The sequence below is a fragment of the Falco cherrug genome, chromosome 2, assembly GCF_023634085.1.
Source record: "Falco cherrug isolate bFalChe1 chromosome 2, bFalChe1.pri, whole genome shotgun sequence".
NCBI lineage: Eukaryota > Metazoa > Chordata > Aves > Falconiformes > Falconidae > Falco > Falco cherrug.
In genome coordinates this window covers 103,012,464-103,028,058 of record NC_073698.1, presented here as the reverse complement: position 1 = coordinate 103,028,058, position 15,595 = coordinate 103,012,464, and the positions used below count along the sequence as shown (strand labels likewise).

General features: G+C 41.7%; 1 protein-coding gene across 2 annotated transcripts in view; it reads right to left on the bottom strand.

Moving 5' to 3' along the window:
- The window catches only part of APP (amyloid beta precursor protein), a 229,420-nt gene that overhangs the window by 21,592 nt on the left and 192,233 nt on the right, over nt 1-15,595 (bottom strand). For both annotated transcript variants that reach the window (XM_055701097.1, XM_055701098.1), the window contains 2 exons: nt 8,677-8,898; nt 2,048-2,101 (listed from right to left, as the gene is read on the bottom strand). In XM_055701097.1, the coding sequence (XP_055557072.1) occupies nt 2,048-2,101; nt 8,677-8,898 (276 nt within the window). The remainder of the gene's footprint in view (nt 1-2,047; nt 2,102-8,676; nt 8,899-15,595) is intronic.

The following is a 15,595-nucleotide window of genomic DNA, read 5'->3' as shown; positions in this document are numbered from 1 at the left end:
TTTAGCACTACAGTAAAGGGGCAAAACCCCCATCTCACATGCTCATGTAAGACACTTTATGCTGTGAAAACTGGAATGCAGGCACAGCAGTGAGAGATTTCAATCTTTCCAGGGAAGCAAGCATCACTCTGCATGGAGGAATGCAGTGTGCATCCCTGCTAGGCTGGAGGGGTTCACTCTCTGTGCCAAAAGCAGACCACGGGCTTCTGCAGCACTTCAAATTTTGTGCTAAAAGTGACAGAGGCGGCACAGGCCCCTGGGCAGTGCTACTTTTGCACTTGAGCAGAAAATTGAGGAAATATCCCATGTGTTATTCATAGTGCAAAAGATAGTGTATCCACTGGAAATTTCAAGCCTAATAGTCACATGCTGAAATACTTTTTATTGCTCCTTAATGGTCTACCACACACATTCACAAAGATCACTCATGACCTATGCTAGCCATACTTTTGGTAATCTATGCATTGCCCCAAGTGACAAAGTGCTATGATACAGTGGACTAAAACACATCATTTCACTTCGAAACTAGAGTGCAGCACCGTGGGAAAATCCTTCCTCTAGAGAAAGGACACCAAAGATCTCTGGTGTGTGTGTGTGTGTGAGGGAATAGGAGGGAGGCAAATATAACAAATACAGGCCTCCTAACAGATTTTTTCAAGATGACTGAAATTAAAATGGTTAACAATAACAAACCTTAGTATTACAAGAAAACTGCTAGATTGAACTAACATTACAGAATTCAGATTAACAGGTTCATGTTTCATGTGTGGCGGTACTTCTACTGCTCTCAGGGAAGAAATCTGATCTAGAAGGCAGAGACTACCCAGTATCGGGGAGACGTTCCCTGATCCTGTGATTTTTAGCACTGTTGTACAGATAGCTCTGTACCTGTTTCCAGGCTCTCTTCACAGAACAAATTAAGACTCTAAAGACAAGTAAGATGTCAGACTGCCCAGCCTCCCAACTGCTATAACATATGAGCTTATTTTACTTGCAACTAGCAATTTCTGTAGTCGGTAAACACAGTGAGTTATCAGAAAGATTTAAATGCACTAGGAGGGTGTTGCCCAAAATGCTACCTAATGGATGTTTGGATGAAAAGATGAAGGAAAAAAGAAGACAGATTGCTTAGTTTTATCTGGTCTGAAGAAAAAACCCACAATGACAATGCAATACTGATATAATTCTGACCCTAAAATATACCAATCTAATCTCACTACATGTTAGAGAGTAACCTCTTCTGAAATAAAAGGCTGTTTGTTCTTAATGGAACCTGCCATTTCTAGATAATCCTAAACAAAACCAAGGGGAAAACCAATCTAAAAAGCAAAAAAAGTTAGTATGAAAAGCAATCTTTTACTTTTAAAAATTGGATTTGTCCCATTTAACTTTTCCAAACATTTGCAGCCTGACTCAAGCTAGTCATCTGCTCTTACTCTGAAATCAATAGGAAGACACAGGTACCTACAGAAGGCAATCAATCACCCCTCTCCATCCTAGAATGGAACGAATAGCCATACAGAGGTGTCCTCGGTGAATCCAGAGGGAAAATATACGTATCGATTTTTACATATCTGGAGTTAGCTAATATAAGTATCACAGCAAGAAATCCTGATGTCCCTTACAATTCTAAAACTGTACACATTAATTCTTTATTAGCCCCAACTTTGACGAAACTGTATACTCTACATAGAGGATTCGACACTTCTATCATACATTCCCACATTAAAAATACTCTCTGCACTAGGGGGTACCATGTCTACCACCTCCTGCGTCTGCCAAAGCATTACTGCTAGAAGGGGCAACAACTTGAACATCAGTTCTGGGTGTCTGGGTCTCTCTGCAAGTACACATCCTGATCACCCTTGACACACGCAGACTCGCACAAGCTGATGGGATTTTGTGTGGGAACACTTCCCTGGTTCATGACAGAGCATTACATATTAAGAGAGGGTCACACCAAAGCAAACATAATCATTTCAGCTCAAGCAGACCACATGCACGCTGGGAGAACACAGGTTAGGTAAAAGCCATGCAAGTTATATACCTGGTCGTGTGGTCAGTCCTCTGTCTGCAGCTGGGCGGGCATCAACTGGCTCAACTGGGCATGTGCAGAAAAGAAACAAAAAAAGCAAACAAAATAAACAAAATCCCCCAAAATGATAAAGTCAACTGCTCTTCTGCTGGGACAGTGCAGAAGAGACATACCGCATAAACAAAGTTACCAAAGCAACAGCTAGAAAATACCAGCCTTCAGTTAATCCTGGAAATAAAAGGAAGGGATGGGTACGACTTCAATAGGAAAGCTTCACAGCTGATGTGCCAATTTTACATCACATTCTGGTTACTGCTTAAAGTAAGAAAACACCAAGATCGAAGAATTTCTGTCTATAGAGCAAAACTATATTCATCACGTGCAAACTTCTTCCAGTTGCCTGATCAGAACTGACAGCAAGAATGGACACGATGAGCTCTTGCAGCTAACTCTCAATCAGTGCTGACTTACAAACCCACTGAATCCTGACTCCTTTTTTCCTGTCAACAGGGATTCTTTACAGCACTAGCTATAAGGTTTGAAAAAAGTAAAGTGCATTTTGAAAATACGATCAATATTTCATTCTAATACGCTCTCATTTGTAGACAGCAAATTTGTCTTCCAGTTATTGAAAGGGCAGCAAAGGAGAAACACCACTTTCTACTCACTTGGGTGCTGTACAGTTTTACAAAACTCTTGTATTACCACACAAAGGCTTTATCATCTGAGACCTAAGACTGATGGAGCTGGCATTCACAGAAAAACCTGATATGCAAAACCCTAAGAGCTGTTTCAGTCATTATTTACTGCCTCAGGTAAGTCCAAACATACTGGAAAAATTCATTGAACTGCTCGCCGTTTCATCAGAAAAATCACACAAACCTGATGATACGGCTGACTAAAGCAACAGAACTGCCCGTCTTCTCAGGAAGTCTGTGTCACTTGCTTAGCGTTCCTGTGGATTTGACAACCAGCCTACCATGCTTGAAAGTAGTAAGATATCACATGGCATCCCTGCCCTTGCATACAGGAGAGGACTGCACTAGCTCCTGCCTCTACAAGAATACCAGTAAGTCAGCTTTATAGTAGCCGCAGACTAGAAGTGCATCGGCACATCTGACTTGCTTGTGTTTCCAGCAGGGAAAAATTTTCAGAGCTTGCTGGTCTGGTGCTGCAGAGACAAGGCATCAAACCGCTTTCCTTCACAGCAGTTCACAATGGCACTAGCAGACCATGTAATTGCTTTCCTTACATAGCACTATACAAAACCCAATTTCCATCGTTAACTAAAAGCTGCAGTTTTGAATATTTTCCTATTTACGTCTTCTGCTAGGTTTTCCAATATTGTCAGCACCAACCCTCAGGTAGGTCAGCAGTAATTCTTAGTGGGAAGGACTGAAGAGAAGAAACAACCAAGGACCAACATTACTCAAACTGCTCCTGCAGGACCCTCCCCCGTTGTCCTGGTCCCTGAATCCTCCCTAGAAGCCTGAGGGGTTTTATTTCCCTCTTGCTCGGTAATCCTACATGCCCACAGCTATGGAGAACTGAGAGAGCAGGTTGTGAAGGGGAAAAAAGGATGGAGGAAGTTTCTGTTGTATAGTAGCATGGACCTGACCTCAGGGTAATGCTGTATTTGTGGGGTTAGGTGAAAGTATTAATAATGAATATTTTTTCTTGTCACCTCTGGTTTTGGAAGCACTGTACAGGGAGGGGAAAACCAAAACGTGCCAGTGCTGTTTGCCAACTGACATGAAAGTGAAATGACCTGCTCAAGGTCACAAACCAGTTGCAGGCCAAATACTGGAAGCAAGAGTTCAGAGCCCACGGTTTTCCAAAGCAGATTGTGATTGCATGTGCCTAAGCACAGCACGTCCCAGGCAGCATGATACAAGAAAGGCTGCTTTCTGGACAGCCCTGAGCTGCCACCTTTTGAATTTCAGTTGCGTTTTAAAACCTGCTTACTCTTACCCTGGTATCGATGTATGCACAAACAGCACTTATCTCTGAAAATCTTGTCTGTGGGTTTCTTCACTGCCTGCCCCACTGGACCACCCCACCCCACAAGAGCTGATATTGAGGGGAGATGTTTAAACCTATTACAGCATTTATCAATAATCAAAACTCTTTAAGACATACTGTGTATTATCATAAAAACTGCATTCATTTTGATACTGCAGAATCATACTTCGCTTGAACACACCTCCGTGTGCATGGAAGTACACAGAATTAAGACTGAAAATTTATTTTCCAAATAGCCTCACGAAACTCAGTTGGTAGGTATCTGCTTACACCGACAACTCCAGCTTCATACAGACTATACACTGCACCTTGTATCTAACGCTAACACATCTCAGAAGAGCATGAGGGAATGTGGCTACTTCTCTTTTCAGAAATAAAAGAAAGGTGAATCAAAAAGCTCAAAAGCTGGTACAAATCAGCAGGTGAGGAGAGCTACGTGATGCTCACCTCCCAAGAACAGTGTGGAAGGGAATAACTGGCCAAGTCTAACACAGAACATTCACAAAAATCTCACTTTAGATCAATACTTTGTCACTAAGGCTAACGGTAACTACATGGTAAAATACAAAGGGTAGAACACTAAACCCAGTTAGGCACTGGCAAAATGCCCAGGGACCTTGGCAGTGTCAAAGCTTCACAGCTGTTGGGGTTTTGCCCCCACCTCTGAAGGTGTGTTTTTCATTGTTAAAATACAATTTCCTGACAGTTTGGTGGTGCCTCCTGCAGTGTCCTTAGACAGCATTTTTTGTTAACCTAATTAGTATCACAATTCGCCAGACATACGTTCAGTCATGCAAGTTGTGTAGTGTATTACCTGGTGTTTGGATTCATTTCTGTGGATATTTACAGGGAAACTACCTCAGGGAAACAACAAGAAGCCAAACTAGACTTTCAAGGTCTTTTTATTTTTAGACTTTCTCACTCATTCATCAGAAAAATAAATGTTAGTAAAATAAACTGTTTGCATAAACCCGATCCTTTTACCTAAACATGCAGTTTAGATTGGGAGAATCTGAAATGGAGTTATGAAACCTTGCGAGTATATAGAAATGCACCAATCTAACACATCACTAATATCTCTGGGTGAAACCTGGTATTAGACCATGGCCATGGAAGAAAACAGGCATGGGAACTAATAACAAATTTAAGGTATTTTTTGTAGTATTTTAACTTCATTGCTTGTATGCAGAATAATGGATACTTTGAAACTAAGACTTAACGGCTGCATTTCCTTCTACTTTTTCCACAATCACATTTTGGTTTAAGTGTTCCCCAAATGGTTAATTAAAAACAAGTCCCCTCGCTGTGATTATGCCAGAAGGGGTGGGATCCCAGGTCCCAACCCAGCCAGCTCCAGGATCTGTTCAGTTGCCTCTCAGACGTCAATGGTTCCATTAGAAATTTGGTTTGACAGTAGTGTAAATTTGCAATGAGGTAAATTATTTACCCGGTGTGGCCACTCAGGACTGGAGAAAACTATCGCTTATACAGCGCAACTGTTCTTTGCAGTGAGGAAGTCAAGACTCTCACTCTACCTAGAAACACACCTGCATATGCCGAGCTGTTACCACTCTGGATTTGTGTTCAGCAAGTTTCAGAAAAGTTGACTTCAGCTTTCAAACTAGACCAAACCACTATCAACAAGTGAACTCGTAACTTGCATGCCATCTGAAACTCCTCAGGTAGTCTCTGTTAGACCTGCTGGACTACTCACTCAGCAGATTTCCCAGACACCAGGCCATTCACACGGAACAGGCTGTGATTTTCTCAACGGTGCTGAGTATCCTCAGCCCTCACCCAAGTAAATGGGAGCTGAGATGTTCAGTTCCCTGACTTCTGCTGGCACGTTCAGCACCTCCCAGCAGCAAGAGATGCTGACCATCACCAATACTGCAACGGTTAGTCACTCTCAGTATTTGAGGTTTCTCTAGCACATGATTTTTGAACTTACACCTTTTTTGATCAATGTTTTTTTGTTAAGAAACAGCAATGACTTACTTAGTACCGCATAAAATATAAAAAGCTCCCCGCAAAAGGGGAACGTATGGTGTGCAAAACAGGCTATTTAAAACAAAAAGAAAACCTTCAGTGGAAAGGGAGAGGAAAAAAGAGAAGGAGAAAATTGTGTCAGTTGTTGTTCTTGCTACTTCCAAAGCATATTATAGCAAGACAGACACACTTTTTTGGAAGCAACTTAGACAAAGCCTGGGATTAGATCACAGCCACAGAAGAAAACAGGCATGGGGAGTGAGAACAAATAGCACAGTTAGTCCTGGGTTTTTGGAACAAAGAGGTGGGAGACAAACACAAATTAAAAGGATGAGGCTGTGAAATTTCCCTTTGATACTATGGGCAAAGGTACAGAGAGGGTATCTAGAGGAGGGAAAGAAGGTATTGCAGGCGTGATCACATTAACAACATTGTGGTTTGGGTAGATGACAGAGAAGTGTAAGTGGAAACAAGAAGGACTTGAAGAGGTTTAAGTCATCTAGTAATTTCTATTTCTAACTGTGCAAACTTAAATGCTAATAATGGTTGGCCTAACAGAATTGTTTGCCGCAGTAACTTCATGACAAATACAATCCTGATAGAAAAAAAATAATCCCTAAACGCCAAAAACTTGAAGGCATGAAAGTTAAAAAGATGTTCCCACAGTAAACATTAATAAGTGCTGCAACAAAGCATGTAGAGCATTAAAATACACAGGATTCATAATTAAACAGTATGATATTCAAGGCAGGAGAGTTTCTGTTTCTTAGTTGCCGTCATATATTTTAAAGGAGAACAATGCTCAATACATTTGGCCATGGCAATGCAGTGTCACATTGAAGTATGTACCTTTCTTTGTTAAATTCTGGGCTTAGCCAGGTTTCCGAAGGAAAAAAAGGCTTGTGTGATTAAATTGTGGGTATGTCTGGGTGCACCTGTATACCTAATAACTTCTGAACTTGGTGACTGCAATCAGTACATTTTGAAAGCTAGGGGACAGACTTCAAAAGTAATTAATTCCCCCCAAGTTTCATGAAAGCCAACAGTGGGTATAGAAATTCATGTCCTGTATGCCTCAGCTACGGGAAGAAGTGCAGCGAGAGCTGTACTGGAAAATTCCTGCAGGACAGACACCACCAGCTGGGCTGTGGCCTGCTCCTGGCAGACAGCCTTGACCGCGCTACGGTGAGCTGCAGCTCACCCCCAGGGAACCAAGTGCAGCCTGCCCGCCCGGCCAGCCTCAGTACTGCTCTCCAGCACCTGATGCAACCCAGCCAGCTGCTCCCTGCCACTCCAAAAGTCACTTGGCTGCAAGTGCCCTCCAGACACATCTGGAGTCTTGTCACCACGTCCTGTCCTCTGGCTCTTGCTGCCAGCTAGTCCGTTGAGTTTGCTCCAGCTCTCCCTGTGCTTCCACTTGGTCCCTGCTTGCAGTGCTGACTCCCCGGCCATTTGATTTTAGCCCCACTCCGGACCAGCCTCTCCTGTCCCCCCTCAAATCTGGCACACTTCTGCCTCGCTGATCTGCTGACCTTTGCTCAGATCTTTTCCTTCCCCTGATCTTAGCCTTCTCTGACTCCTGGGGATGACCCCCTCTGATCACAAATCATTCTGCTTTCACCTGGCACCAACACCCCAGACCTGGCAGACCCATGGACATCCCCCAAGCACTCAGTTGCTCACAGTCACCACACTGTGCTGGAGTGAGACTAACTGCATAAGGCTGGTCTCAAAACTCATTCTGAGAGCAGGTACAGCCTAAGCCAGTGGTTTCAAAAGACTTCTGGAGGATGTTAATGTCTGCGCAGTTTAGCTGCAAATCACAAATTTTCCTGAAAAAAGACATTTATAGCTCCAGCCTCTGTGAATCTACCGTAGCTTTGCAGTAACAGACTTTCACTAATGTGATTAACTCAGCAGTAATGACAGTGGAGTTGAACTGATAGAGAAAACCAAAAACAACAGGAGGAACTTAAATAACATGATTGAAGTCCCTCAGGTTTCTGATTAATTTGCTCTGGCACCTAAGTAAACTACCAGTTCCAGGTTATACATAAATTATTAAAGTAGTATACAGTTACTTCAATAAATTAGTCCATGAGCAACATAAAATACTCCTCAGGAAAAGTTTCCACTAGCCATTTGCATTGCCAAGTATGCAGGAACATTTCCGCAGTACATTTCAGACAACCAGTGTGTATGGAGGAATACAATCAACTCTCATGCTAGGATTGTGCTGGATCTGTAATAATTTTCATGCCAGTAAATATAAAAATTTTTCTTAACTAAAACACTCCTTTCATCATGGCACAAATCTAACAACTTACTGTCTCCCTTAGCTCACAGTTACGTATTTCGTAAGACTGCCACTCATAATTTGCTGGAATCTAGTTTGATTTGTTTTTAAAGGAAAGTAACCTCAACACTAAAATTTACTGTGTATTCCAAATTTTAGCCAGGATTTTCTGTTCCAGAGACACAGCTGACACAGCAGAGCAGTTCTAAACTTACATTTGAGAACCTCTATCCTGCTTGTATCAGAAAGATGTCAATTTTCAGGGAACAAAGCGAAGAGAAACCACAAAGCTGAACTCAGAATATTCTGTGGTTTCTCCCCCTAGTGTACATACCTTCATTTTCAGTATTGGCTGGAACAGAATCAACACCAAAGGGATGCCATGGCTGAAGGTCATCTAGGCTGAACTCTCCATCCACTGGAAGAAGTTCAACTGTGGTCTTAGTTTCCGTCAATGAAGGCATAAGAGCATCATTTCCATAGCTGATTCTGGGTTCGCTGATCATGTTGGCCAAAACATCGTCAGAATAGTTTTGCTCTTTCTGAAGTAATTCATCTGCAAGGAAATTTCAACACAGAGATTATCTCAAAGAGCCTGCATTTCTGAGAACCTGTTTCCAACACTCTTAAAGTAATAATGCTCTATTACGAGATTCTGTTTTCTTATGACAAAAATATAAAGGCTCGGAATAGTCAGAACTCTGTGATAAGTACTGCAGCTAAATCAGGCTTGAAACGTCAACCAGACTTGTTCAATACTGTTTCCTACCCACATTTCCACCACAAAGAGATCACAGGTCTGCACTTTACAACTCCCTGGACTCTTCCCCACCACTTTTAAAGGAAGCACAAATCAATTCCCTTCAACTCAACACATTGCCATAAGTCAACAGGCAAGAGGCCCACAGGAAGGAATGTCTTCGTTATTTCCCCTTCCTCGTAAATGCTTGCTATCAAAGCTCATCACAGCTCCTAAATCACCACAGCAGTTACTGTATTAAATTTGGCTTACTGTAACACAATGAATCTGAAGAAATATTCACTCTTTTAACCTATATAACTTCACCAAAACACCAAAGTAGTTCTTTGCTTAGAATCTTAAGTAGTAATAGACATCTGTAGGCAAATTATTTTACAAGCAACCAGGACCTAAAACCGTGCTGTATTATCTAGGTTGGGTTTTGGTGGGGTTTTTTTTTTTGGGGGGGGGTGGGTGGGGTTGGTTTTTTTGTTTTTTTACTTGAAGCAAGGCGAGCACAATCAAAGCACTTTTCAGCTCCATCAGGTGTATAGGACAGACTGTCCAACTCAGTGTTAAAAATAAACTTGGAGATTTTGTGTGTACTTGATTATTCCAGCTCCCTTCTCACATCAAAGTTAATCTACTCCTGATCACTGCCATTTTTTTTTCTGTAGGAGCAACACATGATTTGCAAGTACTTTGAGGGAACATGGTGCAAAAGAGCACATTCAAGCAAGCAAGCAATCTCAATGAAGAAGATAAAAAACTGCTAATACTACTCCAATGTAATTAGTAAGCAGAGCTAAATAGTTCGGAATTAAAGACTGTAAAAGTTACATTACTAGAGTGCAAGCGCTTGCACGCATAAGCACACAACACGTGACAGCCGATAATACAAAAGCTTTTATTAAGGCTGGCTTCTCTCCACTTGGTTAATGACCCCCTGACTGTCACTGCTTCACATCCACATCTGAACCCTGTAGCAATTCAGGGTCAGGAATCACCACTCTACTGCTAGACTCTTCATGTCACTCCATAGGGGCTCACTTATTTCCCGGTATCATCAGTGAGAAAAGGCATCTCAATTTCTATACGCAGCAGAGCTTCAGAGCCCTCAGTAAAATCTTTTGAATGTTATTTCCTTCCCAACCTTATACTGTGCCGTACCACCACAGACGTACACTGCCACCATGCAGCAGCTCTCGGTGAGAATCCTCACCAATTCATACACATTACAGCTGGCACTGTGTCAGTGCTGTGACCAGTGATGATGCAGTAGGACTCTGCTTAAAGACCACCTTGAGACATTTGACACAACTCTCTGCCACCCTAATACTACACAAAATTCAGAACACCAAAACGAAACAAAGTTGCAACCTCAGCACTAGGCAAACACGGGGCCTGAATCTTGTAAAATGATGTTTCAAAACAAATTCTCCTGTTTAAACAACCCTTGCTTTAGTAGACAGTAAGCCTAATGTGTATACAAAATTTCATTCTGTGATTTAATTTTTTCATTAGAATGACTTACTAGGACAGTATAGGAAGTATAACACTGAATTGTTTTTCTCTTTGTTTTATTGAAACCAATATTATTTTGTAAGGTACCTACTCAATTTTCAGCATGAAAGGCAAGTCCAATTTTTGTCTCCCCACTGCACTTACACTAATCCTTTATCAAATTCAAGTGTCTCCTTGTATTAGAGAAGAGAAAGGTGAAGCACCTCAATGTTCTGAGCACACATTCTAGCCACATGACAGACGTTACTTTTCATTAGCTAGGGACAAAGAGATTTTACAAAAAAGGAACTGGATATTAGGGGTCTGAGTGAGAAGCCTGGTGTCCAGGTGCCTTGCCAAGAGCGACGAGTGATACCAGGTCAGCACGTTGTAATACCAAGTCATCACACGCTACAGGAAAGTGCATATTTATGCTACCACCAAACATCTTGCTGCCTGCAAGCCTTTTGGACCCAGGAATCAGAAGGGGGTTTGGGGTGCAGCTCCTCTCGCTCCTGCTGACCTCCCTGTCCCCAGAGGACTGTGTGGGACAGCGGCAGAGAGCTGCAGCCATGCAGCGGGGAGCGGCGCTGGGGGTGCTGTGCCCCAGTCGCCCCTTTCCTCTGCATGGTGCCAATCCTCCGCAACTCCTGTCCATTCCCTGCTGCCAATGCACTCTGTTACCTGCAGACAGCTCCTGCCCTCAGAAAGGGAAAAATGGTGTATGGAGGGGAAGGAACAGAGGGAGAAAGACCTGAGCTCCAGCAGCGGAGGAGCGGCACCAGGGCTGGCACAGTGCTCAGCAGGAGGCCACGGTGCAGGCACGGCTGGGCCTGCCAGGCTGACAGAGAGGGGCACCCAACTCCCATCATGATATCGTAATTAATCCAACTCCCTAGAGGCTGGGAGGGACATATACACAAAGTCTCTCTCTCAACGCTACCCAACTGGGAGCACGTCGTCGCCAGCGCTTGCAGGCTCCATTGTTTCTCATTCAGCTGCGCTGCACAGCACGGACATTAACTAACCCACACAATAGCTCAAGCAAGGCAGACAGATATTACAACCAAGAGATTATGATCACATCCATTTTACAAGCAGAGAAACAATGGCCAAAATCAATCAAGCCCATCTGACATGATGAATCAGACACTGAATGACAGTGAGAAATTAGAAGTGCCTGGCTTAGGAACTGTGCTGGAGTCCATCGGACTGAGGCAGCTGTGTCTGCATTGAGTAAATGATTTGCAAACAATTGTTTCAATCTCTGACCTGCTAAAAAAGTTTGCCCTAGGATTTCCAGTTATCGACACTAGCTGGCAAAGTCCAAGATCAATTTTTTGGTGTTGATTTTGTTCTGAGTATTGATGGCTACTTGAACCATCAGTTACGCTAATGGAAAGCCATACAGCCTCACTGTTGCCCATTGATACAGCGTTCTCTCCCTTTTCCACCATTGCCAACTCAATTCCCCCACCCTGCAAAGACAATTCCCTAAAAAAGCTGGGAGTGCAGACACAGCTCAAGACTAGGATGTGCATTCAAGACTGTTTCACAGGTATTCTTTGTGTGTGAATATCTTCATTATTAGGTGCTGAAAACAGAGATTCTAGGCTGCTCTTCAAAATTTCATCTCCTATCAAACCAACAGGACAAAAACTCCATGACAGTCTTCCCATAATAAACTTTTTATTGCTCAGCTCATTATCTTCTTGTAGTGTGCTGCTAAGACCTGCCACTGAGAAGAATAAGAAGGATGTCAAAACTTTCTGTCCCTCCAAGAACATGTGCTCAAAAGCAGACATGACCTTGGGAACAAACCACGCTCAGCTGGGACCTCAAACCTCCCAGCAGCTCTGGATCTGGTGTGAGGGCACACAATTGCCGCTTTTCCTTCAGGGACACAAATCCCTTCTTTCTCAGGATGAGAGGCAGGCTCACGTCTGGTACTTCAATAAAAAGCTCCTCAGACTTATCATCATCCCTAAGCAAGTTTCACTCATTCTTGGACTCACTGAAGGCATTTGCCCATGGGTCATTACTACTTCACAACAGCATCTAGAAAAACTGAAATGAAACTGTCGTTGGGGAACTAGATATAAGGGTAATACCACTACAACCTCCTTTCAAGCCCATTCTCTTATCCCATGAAGAGACATATGGCGCCAAAAGCAAAGGAGGAACAGAGGAAAAGAAATAAAATTTATTACAAAATCTTCTGGTGGACACTGGATTGTTAGAAGCCATTCATCCACAATGGCCCTGGACCACACTTGTACTGGCACAGCTTTGCAAAGAGCACCGTACATACTGTGACAAATCCCAACAGAGAAGATGGACTCAAGAGTGGCAACACTCAAGCTATTTTGTAACTTTATCTACTTCTTATTGGCCCACAACATTGTTTCCCATGTTGGACTCTGGGGCATACTTACCCTAGCCCTTAACTGGCATAGCTATAATGACAGTAATTTCATGTGGAACAGCTCCACTTGCTGCCCTGGAAGGCCAGCAAAGCCTTAGTTATCTTTCAAACCATCATTTTTATTTAGTTCATTATGTAAAATTTCCAAAAGTAATTCTAACATTTGTTTGTTGTATTTTCTTTTCAAAGAGCCCATCTACTAGATGAAAAGCTCTGCAATCACTATTATGTGCAAGACTTTTGAAATAACTTGAAAAGCTGCTTAAAATTGACAATTGTAATTTTGGAAGTTCTAAAAAGCTATTTAAGGTCTTGAGCCAGATTAGAAACAAAATGTACCCAAACCACCTCTTCTAAATACTAATTAAGACACCACCAAATTACATGCCATAGTTTTGACCCAACACCAAACTTCCTTTGTAAAACAAAATCTACATTATAGAATATATATTGATTCAACAAAGACAGGTTTGGGAACCAGCTCAAATAAGTTGGTACAAATGCAGATTCTTATCGTCCCATATTCATCATCTTATCAGTGACCATTCAAGTCTGAACATGTGTTTTTCCCAAAATTACTCTTGCTTTTGAGTATGTGCTTTCAAAATGACAAAATTAAAGTGTCAGCAACCTCCCTATTCTTCTTAATGGCAGAAACTAAGAGTGTGTGAGTCACAGTGATGGCTTCATTTGCATCTGCGCACATAATATCTTATACCAGTTTGAAGACAGTTTAAATCACACCAATACTGTATGTCACAATTAGGATTCACCAAGAACATTTGCACAATCATTTATTACGGTGCATGTGATAACAAGTAACACGTTTAGATGCAGCTTTCAGTTGCATGCCTACTTTATGGCCTAATTCAGTATGTCACAGTTCGTAACATTCAACACAAGCGTGTGCCTGGAGGAGCTGCACTGGCAGAATGCAACCAGATTTTAACTGAATTTGAATGCCTGCATCTTGTCAGCTGTTTGAATGAAAACTCCCCCAAACTAGTAAATATGAAAACAGGACCTCCTTAAAGGCTTTGCCTTGGTGAATACTTTAAAACAAAACCAAAACATCATTTACCTGTACATCTGCATTTATGTAAGAGGTCTTACATAAACTGCCAGTAACTTGTAACCCACAGTTATGCTAGCAGCACCTCCACAAACTTGATGCAAATGTACAGATGTATTTCACATTCAGAAAGTTACTTCATTAACCCACAAGTCACTTCTACTGAGACGTGCTGTAAGTAAGTGTTTAAGTAGGGAACTTCAAAATACAAAGTCTTAGTAGCACAAGTGAGGCTTTTAGAGAGCTAAACCCTATGGTTCAAAGGGCTTTCTGTACCTGCAATGAATGCAAATTTTACAGAATCAGAAAGGTCGCTAAGTCACTTTTATATCCTGTGGGTTCCATACATGTAACTTACTGCATCAAGCAGGAGTTCCTCTTCTGAGGTGAAAGAGAATATGCCAGCAAATACTTACAGACTCTGTCCAAGTCGGAGGACATTTCAAATAGATGCTTAAATTTAATCACGCTGAGGTCTGTGCCTTACCACAAAGAGTTAACTCCATTGAATTTCAAACATATTATCATTCTAAGGGGTTTTGCTGAATAAAGCATTATAAGATTATAAAGTTACATACTACTAGGTGTCAAAATTACAACATTATCAAGCTGCAAAACACAATTATGTGGTATTTAGTGTTGAACTAACTCATTTGTATAGTCAAGTCAAATACAATTTAGAGAGCAACTCTGATGAGAACTTCATTGAAAGCGACCTGCCTACTGGAAGGTGTAAGAGTGGCTTTGTTGCCTGTATGCTTTGAAGATGATGACAGAAAAGCAATATGCTCAATCATTACTGTGGAATACTGGTAATGAGCCCAACCTGCAGTGCTCAGATCCATACTGACAGAGAAATGTGACCTGCCCACCAGCTTTAAGCTTTCTTCTCTTGTGGTCAGTCTGTGAAATCACACCACAGGGCTCCTTATCTGGAAACTTTTACAGTGCAATGTGTCTCACAGGGTTAAACTGAGAATGAAAGCACAAGAACCAGGGAAAAGAGTACTTTATAGTTCTTATTTTCTGTCCTTTAGAGACATCACCACTAGGGCAAGAGTAAGTAGCAACAGTAGTCTTTCAGATTTCAGAAATTTCTTGTGTGTATGAAAATCTTGTTCAATAAGGTGAAAAGACTTTCTTTTTCAAGTTCTCAGAAAATGAACATTTAAGGTGTTATGAACCAGATGACCTAAGAAAAAGTTAGTAAGAGAATAACCATCCCATAGCCTTAGACAATACCTTCTTGCCTAAGAACCCAACTTCAGAAGAAATACACCTCTGAACTTAAGAATAGCTACAATATTTAGAACCATACTAAAAAGAACATGCTTCTAATTATTTAAAAAAAATCACAACTTTATCATTTCATGCTGCCTCTTTTTCAGCTGTGTGGATTTCAATGTGTCCCAAATCACATCATAAAAACAATTCAAGTGAGTCTCCACTTCTAAGCAAGGTACATGTAATAATGTTTCAGTTAAGATTTTCCTGGCAGAGTATTTCTCTTAAAT